This window comes from Coregonus lavaretus (assembly GCF_964263955.1).
Source record: "Coregonus lavaretus genome assembly, chromosome: 21".
Taxonomy (NCBI): Eukaryota; Metazoa; Chordata; class Actinopteri; order Salmoniformes; family Salmonidae; genus Coregonus; species Coregonus lavaretus.
Window position 1 is genome coordinate 27,170,610 of NC_140008.1, and position 18,984 is coordinate 27,189,593.

The window sequence follows — 18,984 nt, forward strand, 5'->3', positions numbered from 1 at the left end:
GTGTGTGTGAGGGGGTGGGGGGGGGGGCTCTTAGCCAATCAGATTGGAGCCTCAGTGCCCTGCCAGCTCCTCCCCCTTGTAGGCAGGGAGACACAGGGGCTCCAGTGTGAGTAGCAGAGTTATATACACGTCAGTCGCTAACCCAGTCGCTAACCCAGTCGCTAACCCAGTCGCTAACCCAGTCGCTAACCCAGTCGCTAACCCAGTCGCTAACCCGTATCCCAGCCACAGCTCTCTCTGTGTGTGTGAATGTGTGTGTGCCGTCATGTGGGAATACAGAAACTGAAGAAACATTCAGGACTTTGTTTTCCAGGAAAGCAGCTTCTTGTCTCTCCGTTTTCCAAGAAATACAGAGCCTGTTTTAAACCCAGTTCTGGAGATCAATTATCTGATGTGATTAGATACAGTAGAGAACTGATGCTGAGCCAGTTAGATATCAAGTTACCCATGTTTATGCTGTCCGGTGCCATGTGAAACTATGCTCAGAACAATGTGGTGTGTGTGTGTGTTTGTATACATACTTGTGGCAGAGCCCAGCAGATTTTTAGAACCCTTGTCCTCAGAGTGGAGGTAGCCAGGTGGGTAGTCTGTAGATGAAAGAACCACATTATTTCAAGTTATTGAGAACAACATTCTCTTTTATAATAACAACATGACCAAGTATCACACACACAGTGTACCTTCTTACCATAGTCCTCATCAAGGTATTCTAGCCTCTCTGAGGGGTACTGGGAATCTGCGATCTCTTCATATTCCTCCACCATACTGGTACCAAACACCCTATAAACATACACATGGTTATATAACACACACAGCTTACATCTGGTTAAATGTATCATATACAGCTGAAAATAGAATAATTATGCTTAGACTAACATGGACTTTGCCAGAAAGCTGACATGTGGATTGACATGTTGCTGAGATGACATACTGTTCCCTATAGTGTTGTTTTTGTACATGAAATCTATACAACTCACCCCTCTAACCTTATCGACTGAGATAATGTACACCTTAACATTTAGTTATTTAGTTTTTCTACAGAGTAGCAGCAGTTACGTGGATTTGAACGTTGGTCTAGTTAAAAGAAAACCATTTTTTACAGCTCCTGTCCTGGTCTCCACTCCTCGAGGGCATGAGGCAGGGGGAAGGTAGGAGGAGGGTAAGAGGCAAATCAGTACATATTACTCAATACTTTATTTGGCGTTCTTATTTTACCACAACCAACTCTCCCATAACCTTACAACCCTCCCTCTGCCCCCTCCTCCTAATCTCTTCTCTCTGCCCTGGTCTCCACTCCTCAAGGTTGGATGGGGGGAGGTAGTGAGTGGGAGGAGGTGGTGGTAAATCTGTAGTAATAGTGTTTTTTACAGCCCCCGCCTGTTAAACTCACCTAGTTTTGTTGTTGATGATTTACATTTACATTTTAGTCATTTAGCAGACGCTCTTATCCAGAGTGACTTACAGTTAGTGAGTGCATACATTTTTTTCCCTATTTTTTTTTCATACTGGCCCCCCGTGGGAATCGAACCCACAACCCTGGCGTTGCAAGCGCCATGCTCTACCAACTGAGCTACACGGGGCTACCTCTTACCTGTCCCTTGACCTCCCTGCTACCTCCTGTCCACTATCCTGGCCTCAACCCCTGGAGGGAATGGCGGGGAGTGTGGGTGATAGGAGGGTAAGGAGTAACTTAGTACATCCAACTCAGCAGAGGACAACAAGGCTACTGTACTGAGTTGAACTGGTTGTACTGTATGTTAAAGTGTTGTACTGCAACTGCAGGGACTTTAAGATCCTGCTTTCTCCTCTGCCATTGTTTGCAGCGACCTGAATACCCCATATGCTCTGTAAGAGGGAGGCTGTGCAGTGAGAGCTCAGTCTAAATGGTAGAGAGAGGGTCCTCTGAGGAGGGTCTCTGTTGGGTTCTGGCTGAGCTCCAGCTCCCCTATACAGCTTCAGGGAAGGAATGTCTCCATATAGAGCAGCGTATGGAAGACTTGCTGTAATACAGCCAAATAACCCGCTACACTGGGCCCCTTAACCTACAGACAGACATGAATAAGAGCATGCTGCCAAGACAGAGAGGGGGGAAAGAGAGAGAGGCGCACACACACAGAGAGAGGTGGAGAAAGAGAGAGTGAGAAAGAGGCAGAGAGCCAACATGGCAGAGAGACAAAACAACACATATTTCCTGGAAATCCTATAGAGCACAGAGACCATTACTGGAAAGCTGCTCAGCTTTCAGTACATCTCAGCATGATCTGTGTTCTCTGGAATAACATTGATTTCACTACGCACTAGGGGCTAACATTATTGAAGGCAGTTTACTGGTTAAACAAATACACACCTCAATCAATGATGATAGTGGGCCTAACTAAAGTCCAAGTAAACCCACAGTCACTAGTAAGATAATAATGTATAGTGAGGGGTGAGAGCAGCTCTTTGGTGTTGTCTGAGTTAGAGGAAGTCCCATTTTCCCTACTGTGTTCGTTATATAGCACAGGAGGATGCTAAGGGGAGAACGGCTCATAATAATGGCCGGATCGGCGCAATGGAATGGCATCAAACACATGGAAACCATGTGTGCAGTATTTTATACCATTCCACCTTTTCTGCTCCAGCTATTACTACGAGCCCATTCTCCCCAATTAAGGAGCCCCAACCTCCAGTGTTATATAGCCTTGTTGATAAACAACCCACCCTGAGGAAAACATTACTGTTCATTGTCTTCTATTGAAGTCTGGCTGTTAAAAATGAAATGACAGATTATCCCTGTCTCATTTCCTCCCTATATATATATATATAATCTCTTACCTGATGAGGCTGAGGGGACAGAAGTGCTCTGATCCAAAGTGGGAGACGAGCTCCACCTGCAGTCGAGGGGTGACGAAGGGTTAAACCACATCTAACACACTCACACCTGGTTAATTAAACCACCCAAACCAGCCCCACTTACATTCTAGTCATCCAATAGGTCTAAGCTAAATCATTCTAGTCATCCAATAGGTCTAAGCTAAATCATTCTAGTCATCCAATACGTCTAAGTTATACTGAACAAAAATATAAAATGCAACATTCAACAATTGTAAAGATTTTACTGAGTTACAGTTCATAAGAGGAAATCATACAATTGAAATAAATTAAATTAGGCCCTAATCTATGGATTTCACATGACTGGGAACACAGATATGCACCTGTTGGTCAAAGATACCTTACAAAAAAATGGGCATCACAATGGGTCTCGTCACGGTATTTCTGTGCATTCAAATTGCCATCGATAAAATGCAATTGTGTTCGTTGTCCGTAGCTTGTGCCTGCCCATACCATAAACCCACCACCACCATGGGGCACTCTGTTCACAACGTTGACGTCAGCAAACCGCTCGCCCACATGACGCCATTCACGTGGTCTGCGGTTGCGAGGCCGGTTGGATGTACTGCCAAATTCTCTAAAACAACGTTGGAGGCAGCTTATGGTAGAGAAATTAACATTCAATTCTCTGGCAACAGCTCTGATGGACATTCCTGCAGTCAGCATGCCAATTGAACGCTCCCTCAAAACTTGAGACATCTGTGGCATTGTGTTGTGTGACAAAACTGCACATTTTAGAGTGGCCTTTTATTGTCCCCAGCACAAGGTGCACCTGTGTAATGATCATGCTGTTTAACCAGCTTCTTGATATGCCACACCTGTCAGGTGGATGGATTATCTTGGCAAAGGAGAAATGCTCACTAACAGGGATGTAAACTAATTTGTGCACAACATTTGAGAGAAATAAGCTTTTTGTGAGTATGGAACATTTATGGGATCTTTTATTTCAGCTCATGAAACATAGGACCAACACTTTACATGTTGCGTTTATATTTTTGTTCAGTGAAAATATTTTTTGTCATCCAATACGTCTAAGCTAAATCATTCTAGTCATCCAACAATCAAATCTAAAAGGTGATGTGGAATTTGCCAAGCTCTATTGTAAGTTCTAAATGTGTCTTGGTCATGCATTACAGTATCTGTACACTGCCACCAAAGCTCCCCATTTTTATGGTACACTATAACGCATCATAGCGTATTACAACCTCTAAAAGAGAAGAAAGCTAACCTTTATGTACTTGATGAACATCTGATGCAAGAGGAAGAGAAGAGAGAAAAAAGGAGAGAAATCAGTAAAAAGGCTGATTCATGCCACAAGCAAGTCAAGCATCTGGTCCTTTTCTTTTGCATTCCCCCCCCGACAACACAACACACAGTATTCACAGACTAAAACGCTTGCTCTACAAAAGACTACAAGGCAAAGGCAATGAAAGGCAAGGTAAGGTATACAAAGGAATACAAGGTACACATAGCATTACAAGGGAATAAGGTATTATAATTATTAGGGGTGTAACGATTCGTTTTAACAACGATTCGATTTGTATCACGATTCGTGGTTGTCGATACGATTCAAGGACGATATTGGTTCATTTAGAACGATACGATCCGAAACGATTCAGTGACTTTTTAGCCAAAAATTCAACCAGTGTGACTGAAATAAATACCTGGATACTGGACAGTGCAGGTGAAGTTTCCTAGATTCCTGTTTCTTGTAAGGACCGCAATGGTGGCTTGATAATTTCTCGCTCGTCGGCTTCTCCTCTGTCGTCCGCCATGCTATGTTTTGTTGTCTTTGCGCCTTTGCGCTGCTGCTGGCGCGGGGCGATGACGTCACGGATAGGCAGACTGAATCGAGTAATGTTTAAAGCCTTTATCATTAAAAGTGCTAAGAAAAAACATCCATATAAAGTCTGACGTGCTTAAATCCAATGGGTTATTTCCTAGTATCGATACAATCGATTTATTACATTTTAAAACGATGTTAGATTGATATATGTTGTCCAAAAGGCCAACTCGCCGAGCACAGATCGATGTAGTTGGATCATAGGAATATAAATCGATACATCGATGTAGTAGATGGATCGTTACACCCCTAATAATTATTCATTGCAGTAACTTTAGAGGAGTAGAGAAGAGGTAGACAGACAGACAACCTAGACAGACAGACAGACAGACAGACAGACAGACAGATATCAGAACAACAAGACATATCAGGTTGATAACAGCTTCAGTTCTTATTGAAACTAAGACAGCTGATAACCCTAAGACCTAGTCACACAGTACTTTGTGAAATCACAAAACAGTGGCATATTCAAAACGCATACAATTTACCCAACATCACATCAAATGCACCTGCATGAAAAATATTGTTATTTTAAACTATACCAAAAAACTATGAAAATACAATAACACTTAAAGCGTTAGATAAGATAATATAGTGAGGAGGAGTAGAGTTGAACGACTATAATATAGTACATACTTCCCCATAGTATTTGTACTGTATTTATTACACACAGAAGTAGAAAAGGAAGCTGAAATACATCCTCAGAATATACATCCTCACACACAGTCACACACGCACAGAAGCATATTGTGTGAGGTATGAGTAGGGAGTCAGTCAGTCTCATGTTGATGACATAGGAAACTGACCATGAAGTCATGAGGAATCCCCCTGGGCATAGAACATAGAAGACAAATGGTGTGTGTCTGCAGTGTGTGTGTGTGTGTCTGCAGTGTGTGTGTGTGTCTGCAGTGTGTGTGTGTGTGTGTCTGCAGTTTGTGTGTGTGTGTCTGCAGTTTGTGTGTGTGTGTTTTGGTTGGTTCTTCTATCCTTGTGGGGACCTAAAATCCCCCAAAGCCCACAAGGATAGTAAAACAAGGAAAAATCTCCCTTGTGGGGACATTTCCCACATCCCCATGAGGACAAAGGCTATTTTAAGCTTAGGGATTCGGGTTAGGGTTACAATTAGGGTTAGGGTAAAGGGTTAGTGGTTAGGTTTAGTGTTACGTGTTAAGGTTAGGGTTATGGTAAGGAATAGATTTAGGTTTAGGGAAAATAGGATTTTGAATGGAAATAAATGTTAGGTCCCCACCAGGATAGAAGAACATAACATGTGTGTGAGTGTGTGTAAATGTCGGTGTGTACCTTGACGTATTTGGCATAGAGCTGTTCGTCCAATGGGAAGCTCTGGACGGTGCGCTCATCACGGGCGTGGAACGTTCCCAACTTCACCCACTTGTTGGTGGGATACCTGAGAGAGAGAGAGAGAGAGAGAGAGAGAGAGAGAGAGGGGGGTGGTCAGAGTGGTGTATGTGTGTCCTGAGGAAAACAGGAAAGGAAAGGAGATATCTAGTCAGTTGAAGAACTGAATGCATTCAACCGAAATGTGTCTTCCACATTTAACCCAGGAGAGGGTGTTCGTACCTGTCGCTGATGGAGACCAGGAAGTCTTTCGGCGTGGAGGAGAAGAGTTCAAAGTTAGCGATGTCCAACTGTTTCACCTGGATGGGCTCACACAGCTCTATTACAAACCTAGAGAGGGAGCGAGAGAGGGGTGGGGGAGAGAGGAAGAGAGAGGGGTGGGGGAGAGAGGAAGAGAGAAAGAGAGAGGGGTGGGGGAGAGGGGTGGGGGAGACAGGGAGAGAGAGGGGTGGGGGAGAGAGGAAGAGAGAGGGGTGGGGAGAGGGGTGAGGGAGACGGGGAGAGAGGAAGAGAGAGGGATGGGGGAGAGGGGGAGAGAGAGTTAGAAGAGACATGATAACGTGAGAGAACTTTCAGCTCTGTCAAATATCATCCTCTCCCCTTCACATTTGCCTGGGAAGATGGTTGGCAGTTGGGGTCAGACGTGCTGAGCTGACAAGGGGACTTGTGTATGCTTTTGGGGGACAAAGTGTTGTCACCCTGCAGCTTCACAGAGAGCAGATAGGAGAGTGGAGGGGGGGAAGAGAGAGAGAGAGCAGACAACTGTTCACAAAATTAGAAAGTAGGTGTGTGTGTCTCACCAAATCTTGTTGCTGCAGGGGTTCAGCATGTACAGGTCCATATTCTCCATGAGGATAGCTGAGGTACTCTGGAAACGAGGGATGAGAGGAGGAGAGAGAGAATGGCATGGCAAATATGAGTCCATGGACTGACTGTTACTATCCTATGAACATAATACTTGATGTGTTGTGTGTGTGAGTGTGTTACCTTGGCCTCGGTGTTAGCTGACAGTATCTTAGCTCCACACTCCACAGAAGCATAGTTGTTTTTAAAGTTCTTCTGCACCTTCTTCACAGGGGGGCTTCCACTGGAGGAGGTATGGAGGGACAGCGCTGGAGAAGAGAGAAAAGGGGGTTACGAGATGTGTGTGAGTGTTTGTGTGCGCGCACGCTTGTTAAGGGAACTCATTCATTCATTTTATTTATTTACAGTGAGGAAAAAAAGTATTTAGTCAGCCACCAATTGTGCAAGTTCTCCCACTTAAAAAGATGAGAGAGGCCTGTAATTTTCATCATAGGTACACGTCAACTATGACAGACAAAATGAGAAAAAAAATTCTAGAAAATCACATTGTAGGATTTTTAATGAATTTATTTGCAAATTATGCTGGAAAATAAGTATTTGGTCAATAACAAAAGTTTCTCAATACTTTGTTATATACCCTTTGTTGGCAATGACACAGGTCAAACGTTTTCTGTAAGTCTTCACAAGGTTTTCACACACTGTTGCTGGTATTTTGGCCCATTCCTCCATGCAGATCTCCTCTAGAGCAGTGATGTTTTGGGGCTGTCGCTGGGCAACATAGACTTTCAACTCCCTCCAAAGATTTTCTATGGGGTTGAGATCTGGAGACTGGCTAGGCCACTCCAGGACCTTGAAATGCTTCTTACGAAGCCACTCCTTCGTTGCCCGGGCGGTGTGTTTGGGATCATTGTCATGCTGAAAGACCCAGCCACGTTTCATCTTCAATGCCCTTGCTGATGGAAGGAGGTTTTCACTCAAAATCTCACGATACATGGCCCCATTCATTCTTTCCTTTACACGGATCAGTCGTCCTGGTCCCTTTGCAGAAAAACAGCCCCAAAGCATGATGTTTCCACCCCCATGCTTCACAGTAGGTATGGTGTTCTTTGGATGCAACTCAGCATTCTTTGTCCTCCAAACACGACGAGTTGAGTTTTTACCAAAAAGTTTCATCTGACCATTAGACATTCTCCCAATCCTCTTCTGGATCATCCAAATGCACTCTAGCAAACTTCAGACGGCCTGGACATGTACTGGCTTAAGCAGGGGGAACACGTCTGGCACTGCAGGATTTGAGTCGCTGGCGGCGTAGTGTGTTACTGATGGTAGGCTTTGTTACTTTGGTCCCAGCTCTCTGCAGGTCATTCACTAGGTCCCCCCGTGTGGTTCTGGGATTTTTGCTCACCGTTCTTGTGATCATTTTGACCCCACGGGGTGAGATCTTGCGTGGAGCCCCAGATCGAGGGAGATTATCAGTGGTCTTGTATGTCTTCCATTTCCTAATAATTGCTCCCACAGTTGATTTCTTCAAACCAAGCTGCTTACCAGAGGGTAGTGCGTACGGCCCAGTACATCACTGGGGCAAAGCTTCCTGCCATCCAGGACCTCTATACCAGGCGGTGTCAGAGGAAGGCCCTCAAAATTGTCAAAGACTCCAGCCACCCTAGTCATAGACTGTTCTCTCTGCTACCGCACGGCAAGCGGTACCGGAGTGCCAAGTCTAGGTCCAAAAGACTTCTCAACAGCTTCTACCCCCAAGCCATAAGACTCCTGAACAGCTAATCATGGCTACCCGGACTATTTGCACTGCCCCCCCACCCCATCCTTTTTACGCTGCTGCTACTCTGTTAAGTATTTATGCATAGTCACTTTAACTCTACCCACATGTACATATTACCTCAACTACCTCAACTAGCCGGTGCCCCCGCACATTGACTCTGCAATGGTACCCCCCTGTATATATAGCCTCCCTACTGTCACTATTTTACTTCTGCTCTTTTTTTTCTCAACACTTTTTTTGTTGTTTTATTTTTACTTTTTTTGTTTAAAATAAATGCACTGTTGGTTAAGGGCTGTAAGTAAGCATTTCACTGTAATGTCTGCACCTGTTGTATTCGGCGCATGTGACCAATAAAATTTGATTTTATTTGATTTTATTTGACCTATTGCAGATTCAGGTGTCCTTTGACAGCTCTTTGGTCTTGGCCATAGTGGAGTTTGGAGTGTGACTGTTTGAGGTTGTGGACAGGTGTCTTTTATACTGATAACAAGTTCAAACAGGTGCCATTAATACAGGTAACGAGTGGAGGACAGAGGAGCCTCTTAAAGAAGAAGTTACAGGTCTGTGAGAGCCAGAAATCTTGCTTGTTTGTAGGTGACCAAATACTTATTTTCCACCATAATTTGCAAATAAATTCATAAAAAATCCTACAATGTGATTTTCTGGATTTTTTCCCCTCAATTTGTCTGTCATAGTTGACGTGTACCTATGATGAAAATTACAGGCCTCTCTCATCTTTTTAAGTGGGAGAACTTGCACAATTGGTGGCTGACTAAATACTTTTTTTCCCCACTGTAGCTAGAATAGTCCGCTCAGTAACAAATGCCACAGATTTCTAGGGAGTCCTGGGAAAACTGGGTCATCTTAATGTAGATAACACATAATCATCCATGTAGATAAATATGTAGAGATAAGGTACAGTACCTGTCAGACATATCAGTAGCCTAGTCTGATTCCTGTAATCTATAGTTGCTATATCAGTAGCCTAGTCTGATTCCTATAATCTATAGTTGCTATATCAGTAGCCTGGTCTGATTCCTATAATCTATAGTTGCTATATCAGTAGCCTAGTCTGATTCCTGTAATCTATAGTTGCTATATCAGTAGCCTAGTCTGATTCCTATAATCTATAGTTGCTATATCAGTAGCCTAATCTGATTCCTGTAATCTATAGTTGCTATATCAGTAGCCTGGTCTGATTCCTATAATCTATAGTTGCTATATCAGTAGCCTGGTCTGATTCCTATAATCTATAGTTGCTATATCAGTAGCCTAGTCTGATTCCTATAATCTATAGTTGCTATATCAGTAGCCTGGTCTGATTCCTATAATCTATAGTTGCTATATCAGTAGCCTGGTCTGATTCCTATAATCTATAGTTGCTATATCAGTAGCCTGGTCTGATTCCTATAATCTATAGTTGCTATATCAGTAGCCTAGTCTGATTCCTATAATCTATAGTTGCTATTTCAGTAGCCTAGTCTGATTCCTATAATCTATAGTTGCTATATCAGTAGCCTGGTCTGATTCCTATAATCTATAGTTGCTATATCAGTAGCCTGGTCTGATTCCTATAATCTATAGTTGCTATATCAGTAGCCTGGTCTGATTCCTATAATCTATAGTTGCTATATCAGTAGCCTGGTCTGATTCCTATAATCTATAGTTGCTATATCAGTAGCCTAGTCTGATTCCTATAATCTATAGTTGCTATATCAGTAGCCTAGTCTTATTCCTATAATCTATAGTTGCTATATCAGTAGCCTGGTCTGATTCCTATAATCTATAGTTTTTATATCAGTAGCCTGGTCTGATTCCTATAATCTATAGTTGCTATATCAGTAGCCTGGTCTGATTCCTATAATCTATAGTTTTTATTTCAGTAGCCTAGTCTGATTCCTATAATCTATAGTTGCTATATCAGTAGCCTAGTCTGATTCCTATAATCTATAGTTGCTATATGTTATCAATGTGCAGGACAGGCTGAGACAGTATGTTGTACACCGTACGTGGTGTACCTTACATGCACAGAACTGATAGGTTGTTCTCAGAAATGAAAGAAACAATGATGCTGGCACATTACATGCACAGGTATGCATACACTCCACGACTCGCCCACACTCACACACACACACTGAAATGCACACACACACACACACACGCTAGCATTAACGTGGGACAGAGCAGGTTGGGTACACAGCAGCCATGTTTGGAACAGGGGCATTCATTAATATTTGACCAAATACAACCTTTTCAAATATCAATAACTTAAACATAGACAGTTCAGTCAGTGTTTTCCTGTGTTTATGAGAAAACTCCAGATTAAATCATTAATTGTCCTATTCAGAACTCATCTTGGATTATGTGCCATCGTCACCCCATGTCTAAAAATGTGACTGTTGTTTGGGTGGGTTTCTGGGCTAGGAAAATGCTCCCCCGTCTGTCTGTCTGTCTGAAGGTGAAGCTGAGGACAGGAGATCTACATAAGGTCCAGTTTCTAGCTCAGCGGGTCATAAAACAATGGGTTAACTCACTCTGCCACGCTGTCTATGATCTAACAGTGTGTGGGTACCCATGGGTGTAATCTGGGAGCATTTGTATGTGTGTGAGTGCACGTGGCCTGCTCAAGTGTGTGTTGAGTTTGAGAGTGTAAGTGTGAACTGTCTGTGTGTCCTTCTGCTCCTGTAGACCGGGCCATTAGTGGTGGTGGAGGAGTGCTGCCTCAGAGGACAGAGAGTGAGAGATTACGCAACACACACACACACTGAAATCCCCATAACTCCCTCAGTCAGAGAGGGAGATGCAAGAATGAAAGGCAAGGGAGAGAAACTATGACAGATACAGAGAGAAAGAATGGAAGGAAGCAAGGAGACGGAGGGAAGGAGGGAAGAGAGAGAATAATAATAACAATATGCCATTTAGCAGACACTTTTATCCAAAGCGACTTAGTCATGCGTGCATACATTTTTACGTATGGGTAGGGGGGGAGGAGGGGGAGAGTGAGGGAGGGAGTTGAAAGGAGGACAGAGATTTACATGTGAGGCCTCTGCACTAATTTGTCTGAAAAATGACTGTAGGGAACAGCATCCCTTCTTCACGATATTAACGAGGGGAACGTGTGCCTGTGTGTGTTTCTTACTCTTCTCCTTCTCCACCTCCATGACTTGTTTCTTCCACTCGTCGAAGGTTGGGATGTCCTCCTTACTGGGCACTGACGGGTCCGTCTCCCTACTGCTGGCATCACTGGCATCCACTGCCTCATCCACTGCCTCATCCACTGCCTCATCCACTGCCTCATCCACGGCCTTGACAGGTATAGAGACACACGTTACACACACACACACACACACACATACACGTTACACACACAAGCAGTGAGCTGTAATTGATTTATTACATTATTCCTTTATAAGACCCCAGAACGGTCGACAAAGCCACCAACCGACAAAGCCTCCTAGCCAATCCAGTTCAGCTTTGTCTGTCTGCAGCCAATCCGGTTGGAAAACAGACCAGCTCTGTACCAATACTGGCTAGGACAGGGCTTCTCTCATTCTCTCTCACTCACTCACTCCACTCTCCCTCTCTCTCTACAGTAGGAGAAAGGCAGAGGGTGCAGAGGGTTCATTTATTGAATGAAACATTAATGAAGCAGCTCTTTGCGTGGACTGGAAGCCAAACCATGTGTAGCCCCAGTCCTCAACGTTCACACGCAAACCTCTACACCCCTCATTACACTTACAGTCAGTCAGTGTCAGAAATAACAGTCTACTATCTAGAACATTACCAGGGTGGGGACTAGGTTGTGGGACTCCCTCTCACCTGCTGGTCTTGGTCTGTGTCTTGGTGCCTGTGGGAGGTGTTTCCCCCCTGGTCCAGCTCTGGTAGACCCTGGTCTGGGTCTTCTGGGCTGAGAGACATCTGGACATCAGCATCAGAACCTGGAGCAACCTGACCCTGTTCTGACTGGCTCTCTACAGAGTCACCATCACCACTATGGAGAGAGGGAGAGAGAAGAAGGAGAGGGAGGGGAGGAGAGAATAGAGGGAGGGGAGGAGAGAAGAGAGGGAGGGAGGGGAGGAGAGAAGAGAGGGAGGGGAGGAGAGAAGAGAGGGAGGGGAGGAGAGAAGAGAGGGAGGGGAGGAGAGAAGAGAGGGAGTAGAGGGGATGAAGGGAGAAAAAAACTAAACATTGAATGCAGTCTGGATGCACCCAAACTAAATATTTTCTTTCAATAACATTCCCTCCGTTCATTTGTTCCATGCCATCAACAGTGTGTTTGTCCGTAATGATCAACACAGCAGATGAAGAAAATAAGAAAATAATAAAAACCAAAATAAAAGACAAATAAAGGAGAACAAGGCCAGCGGTCGTTGTTTGAGTGTAGCAGAGAGGAGTGTCTGGCATCTGATTGGTTACCTGTATGGTTGTTTACCTGTTTCTGCTTTCTGATTGGTTCAATTCAAACTCTGTACTCACCTCGTGGGCGGGCTGCCAAAAGGAGGGGTTTGGGTTGCCAGGTTGTGGGGAATCATCCCACACTGAGAGCCAGAGAGATCAGCAAAAACATTGCCCTCTAGAGAGGAATTAGATCCAGCACTGGCAACCTCTAAAGAGGGATCAGCTTCAGCACTGGCAACCTCTACAGGGGGATCCTCTACTGCGGGATCAGATCTGGCAACCTCTATTGAACTGAGGGAAAGAAAGGACACGCCATTTATGGAAGAGCCCCTAGGAGGGAGGAAGAGGGAGAGAGGGCGACAGAGGACAGATGGGGTGGGGAGGAGAGAAGGCGAAAGAGAGGGATGGGGGAGAGAGAGAGAAGGGGATGTGGTTGGGTGGGTCTTTGGAATGGTAAGCCTCCTCCAGTCCAGGCTGTGGTGAGTCAAATGTTTGTTGTAAAAGGCAAGTGTCCACATCTCGGTAGCCATTTTGAGAAGGTCCGACAAAGAGAGCACTAAACTAGCCAGTAAACCTCCCGTCAGAACCATCCAAGGATCCAATGACACCTGATCCGATCAGGAGTGGCAATCCCCATCTGTCCAGAGGTCCAGTTTAGCAGACAATCAACATCTCCACTTATTCCCACCATGTTTCAAGTCCAGTCCAAGTTTTAGTCCAGGTCCAGTTAGGTTTATTGAGGAAGGAACCAGTGTACAAAGTTAACTGTAGGTTTACAGTAGCAACCTGTGTATAGAAAGGGGAAGCGGGGGCCCCCAAGATTGGGACTAAAAACTTATGTCAAGTCAATAAAAAAACTATCAATATACGAAAAATTTAAAACGAATGCAGCTGAAAGGGAATATCAGTTAGATAACTGGATGTACATCACAGTGGTAGACTGAATGACGCCTCTTACGATACAATAAATACTTTATTGATCCCAAGGACAAAAATAGTCTTGAACACATAATTCTGCTGTATAAACAGACATAACATCTCATACACAGTCCTCATCTTACCTGGCTGGGGCTGGAGCAGGGATGTGAGAGGTAGAGGTAGGTGTGTGTTGGAGGTCTTCTGTAGTGGGGGCTGGGCTGGGGTCTGCCGGGGCATCACTGGGGGTCTCGACTGGGGCTGGGGGGTCTGTGGAGGCTTGTCCCTGGGTTGGGTCATCGCTGGGCGGTGGGGTGGAGGAGGAGGAGGAGGAGGGTGGAGGTGCCTGGTCCTGGAGGGGAGGGGGTTGTGTATTGGGCTCTGGGTCTGTGTGGGTGTGGGTGTGAGGGTGTGTGTTGTGTGAGTGTGGCTCAGCAGCAGTGGGGGATTCAGGATCAGGGTGTGGTTCTGGGGCAGACCAGAGCTCCACCACTACAGGCTCCTCCTGATTCACAGTCTGGAAAACACACACCAATTCAATTCTCATTGTGCGTGTGTGTGTGTGTGTGTGTGTGTGTGTGTGTGTGTGTGTGTGTGTGTGTGTGTGTGTGTGTGTGTGTGTGTGTTACCTGTTCAGTGTTGTGTGTGTTGGGTTCCTCTAGTGCAGCCCTCTTTGTCTCCAGTCCCACGTCGTAGGAGGAGTGTGTGCGTGTCCCCGACTCCTCCTCCACCTAGGGAACAGTCACACACATCGTTAGAACACGCACACGTGGAAGAGGAAGGTTGAGGTCCACAGAAACTACTGTAAACTTACTGCGTAAGACATGACAGATCATGATAAAGTGTCTGAGGAACACCAGAAACACAGGAATTAGCATCTCAGGTTGAGAAACAGTACTTTGTTAGACTGAGGGATAGAACAAAAGACTGTTCTATAAGGGACTGACAGCATGCCTGTTTGCTATGGACACACACACACAGAGAATAGGCCAGCTCGCAGCAGACCAGTTCATGCCCACGGAGGACTAAATCTGGGTTACCACAGCAGCCCTCCTCACCCTTCTCCCTCAGGCTGCTAGTTCCCAGCTGTGTGGATATGGGCTGAAACTGTTTAAGAGAGATTATAAACTGGGTGGTTTGAGCCCTGAATTCTGATTGGCTGAAGGCCTTGGTATATCAGACCGTATCCCACGGGTATGACAAAACATTTAGTTTTACTGCTCTAATTATGTTGGTAACCAGTTTATAATAGCAATAAGGCACCTCGGGGGTTGGTGATATATGGCCAATATACCAAGGCTAAGGACTGTGTCCAGGCTCTCAGCGTTGCGTTGTGCATAAGAACAGCCCTTAGCCGTGGTATATTGGCCATATACCACACCTCCTCTGGCTTTATTGCTTAATTAGTCTTAAAGTGGCTAATGCTGTAAAGAGAAACACTGAGTGAGGACAGTGAGGCATAGTGGGGCCTGGGGGGAAAGTCTATTTAAGCAATAAGGCCCGGGGGGGGGTGTCATACCCGTGGTATATACCACGGCTGTCAGCCAATCAGCATTCAGGGCTCGAACCACCCAGTTTATAATGCACAATAACAACCAATTGTAAGTCTTACATAACAACCAGCCAAGATAAAGCAAAGCAGTGCGATAAAAACAACAACAACACAGAGTTACATATGGGGTAAACAAAACATAAAGTCAAAAATACAACAGAAAATATATATACAGTGTGTGCGAATGTAGTAAATTATGGAGGTAAGGCAATAAATAGGCCATAGTGCAAAATAATTACAATTTCGTATTAACACTGGAATGATAGATGTGCAAAAGATGATGTGCAAATAGAGATCTAACATCATCATATGCCTGCTTTCTGTAGTGGTTAATTAGCCTGATGGTCCAGTCTGTCTGTGCTTTAGCCAACTCCTCACCTTGTGGTCAGTCGTGTGGTACTGCTCATGGTGATACTCTGGGAGGCTGCTGTCTCCACTAGACACACCTGGACCTGACGAGCTGTGCTCTGAACAACACACATGACGACTGGGGTACCTGGAACACACATAAACACACACTCTGAACAACACACATGACGACTGGGGTACCAGTGGTTCAACATATGAACACGATCTCACGTTTTACAAGTGTCCTGTGTTTATAAGCCAGGTTCATCATTGTTGTTACTATGCATCAGTAGACTTGTCCCTCACAGGGCCCACAGGTGAGGAAAGCTAAGCCTTATAGGTCTTACAGGAACAGGGCTGGGCTGTGTCTGCTGGACAAAGGGAGCACTGGACACTGAAGTAAAACCAAACTACTGTAGAACTGCCCTGCAGCCTGCAGATGCTTACATCTGCCACTGGATTCCTTATTTGGTCTTAGTGCTAGAGAGTAAGCTGGGAAAGGTCTAATATTGCACCAGAGCACAAGAAGAAGAGATAAACAGAGCAGTAAAAAAAAGAGAAAAAGAGAGAAGTAGAGAAGGGTCTTTTTGTGTTTATCTTATCTGAGGGGTAAAGGCTGAGGAGACGAGGGAGGGTGGTTTGTGTGTGTAGGGCTCAATGGACATGGGGCCTGCCTGAACAGGTTCACCTTTTTAATTAGCATTTAACATTTAAATGTTTGTTACATTTACATCATTTAGCAGACGCTCTTATCCAGAGCGACTTACAAATTGGTGCATTCAACTTATGATAGTTACGTGATGAACACTTTCTCCCGGCCTCTGTTTGAAGCCCAGTATGGATCTAAACAACACCTGGATGCTGCAATTGTCACCTCACACACACCCCTCTCTCTGAAACCTGAGAGCTTCAGCTTGACCACTCAAACATCAATGTCAGGTCAGAGCTGGACACATGCACATTGCAGACACACGTTAACACCCTGTCAACTGGCAAGTCTATAGTGGATCACTCACTCACACACATGCTCACACGCACACAGTATATAATATCAGTATGTAGAACATAGGTCTGTACTTTCACTCTACTTACCCTGACCTAGACTGACGAACACGGCCATTCTATATCCTCCTCCTCCTCAACTACAGAACACATGATCCAGGCATCTAATCATCCAAGCCTCCAGTCCTGCTGGTGTTGCAATGAAGGCCTATTCATATAGCATCAACACCTTGTACATGCATACATCCAGCCCTCACCAGATCTATCATCCATTGGCAGAGAGATGTGATATGGCAGTGTGGGTAATGTGAGAGGCAGCATACAGATCCAGACCATAATATGAACCCTGCGGTGGATATAGCCATGGCTAAACTTCGAGCCATAGCTTTGAACTATGTATACATTCAAATGTCACATACGTGAGAGAGGGAGAATGGTTGATGTGCGACCAGGGGGTGTGGGTATACTGTAAGTTGACAGGCCTATAAGTAGGCAAAACAAATGTATTTTCACGATTTCAGTTATATCATCAAAATCGATTTGTGTCTTAAAATTAACCAAATCAAAAAGGGTAGTTTTTATGTTGAATAAATTAATGTGATTTTTTAATTTTTTTTCAGGATCAAGACCTACTCCATATTTGACACCAAGATCTTGTGTGTATCATGTACGGTTCAGATCATAGGGTCTTACAGGAGGCATGTATAGGTCTAGAAAGGGCCTATAATGGCCACTTTCATAATGATTTTCTAGAAAGTGGTTTGTGATACAAATGTAAAAAGCATTTCAAACATTCTTCCTCCCAATTAAGGTTTGTATGTGAGAATTGCTAGATCAATCTGAGATACCAAAAATATTTTCCGCTCCCGCTGCCGTGGAATCGCCCAAGAGTATCTGAGAAGTATGAGGAATAATGGCACAAATTCCACATAGCCAAATGGGGGTTGATTTTGAATTGGGCGTCAGCTCCCCTTTCCACTTTCTTCGAACCTACCGACTAGCAGAGTGAAATACCATGAAGTAACATCACCATGAGGGGGCTAGTAGTGGGTAGAAGGTCACCTTCGCCTTAAAAACTCATTGAACTGAAGGCTCTGCCATTTACACTGACATCGCCTTTAGCCATATAGCGACTAGACTTCTACACCAGCTACATAGGCCTATAAGCTAGGCTACACTTTTTGTTTTGACTAAACAGACTTCTGCCACGGTAAAGATAGAGGTGATGGCAGGAATGTTCATGTCACAACATGTCTGAGGAACTCCTGGACAGGAACCACAGAGATGATTGACAGCTTCTAGTCTGATTGTGAAGACACCTGACACCCGCATTACTTCAAAACTCCTCCACGCACAGACGCATGGTAGAAGTAGAAGTAAACTGTAGCTATATTTTGCATGCTACAGGAGTGAGAAACACTTCTGTGAATACAAAGTAGGAAGTTAGGACCCAGTTAGAAACGGCCCTTCCTGTCCCCTTCTTTAACGCTACTTGTAAAGAGAGCCGAGTGTTGACACATGAAAAAAGAGCCCAGTGTTGACACATTCCTACTCTTAGAGAAAGAAGAGAGTAGCAAAAAGGGAAGGAAAGTAGTCTAACCTTTGCTAGAAGGAGCAGCTTTGGGGGAGGAATGTATGTGACCTAGTTCTGTTAGTTATATAAGGACCCTGGGAGAGAGAGAGGGAAGGGGGAAGCACAGGGAAAGAGTTGCAGGGTGAAGTTGCCCCTAGACGCTGATCTAGGGTCAGTTTAGCATTTTCCCCCACTAATGGTTACGTTTAGCATTGGGGAGGGAAAGATGATCTTCGATCCTATATCTAGGAGAAACTACACCCCGGAGCAGGGAGAGTGACAGACCAGAGAGGGGAGAGGAATGAGAGATAAAAGAGAGACCAGAGAGACCAGAGGGGGGAGCGAGAGGAGAAGAGGGATTTCTGTTCCTGTAGCCTGTCAATGTCGGTAAAGAGGGAAGAGCCTCAGGCATTACACTGACTCAGCACTTTTTCTAGCCTACTTCTGCCATCTTTTTTTCTTCTCTCCATCTCCCTCTCTGTTTTCTACTCTTCACAGGGGGCCTAGCCAACAGGCAGATCTAAACCTTACCGCATCTC

At 44.7% G+C, this 18,984-nt stretch overlaps 1 protein-coding gene across 4 annotated transcripts in view; it reads right to left on the reverse strand.

The window, feature by feature from the left end:
- The window catches only part of LOC311148621 (SUN domain-containing ossification factor-like), a 66,850-nt gene that overhangs the window by 13,213 nt on the left and 34,653 nt on the right, over nt 1-18,984 (reverse strand). The window contains exons 2-15 of one of the 4 annotated variants that reach the window (XM_084185606.1): nt 15,901-16,018; nt 14,600-14,701; nt 14,117-14,487; nt 13,134-13,346; nt 12,477-12,648; nt 11,797-11,962; nt 7,061-7,185; nt 6,874-6,941; nt 6,296-6,403; nt 6,017-6,122; nt 4,100-4,120; nt 2,815-2,870; nt 689-780; nt 522-587 (exon numbers count right to left, since the gene is read on the reverse strand). In XM_084185606.1, the coding sequence (XP_084041732.1) occupies nt 522-587; nt 689-780; nt 2,815-2,870; nt 4,100-4,120; nt 6,017-6,122; nt 6,296-6,403; nt 6,874-6,941; nt 7,061-7,185; nt 11,797-11,962; nt 12,477-12,648; nt 13,134-13,346; nt 14,117-14,487; nt 14,600-14,701; nt 15,901-16,018 (1,784 nt within the window). Of the gene's footprint in view, nt 1-521; nt 588-688; nt 781-2,814; nt 2,871-4,099; nt 4,121-6,016; nt 6,123-6,295; nt 6,404-6,873; nt 6,942-7,060; nt 7,186-11,796; nt 11,963-12,476; nt 12,649-13,133; nt 13,386-14,116; nt 14,488-14,599; nt 14,702-15,900; nt 16,019-18,984 lie in introns of all 4 variants that reach the window. The other 3 variants (XM_084185604.1, XM_084185603.1, XM_084185605.1) reach the window with 3 other exon arrangements.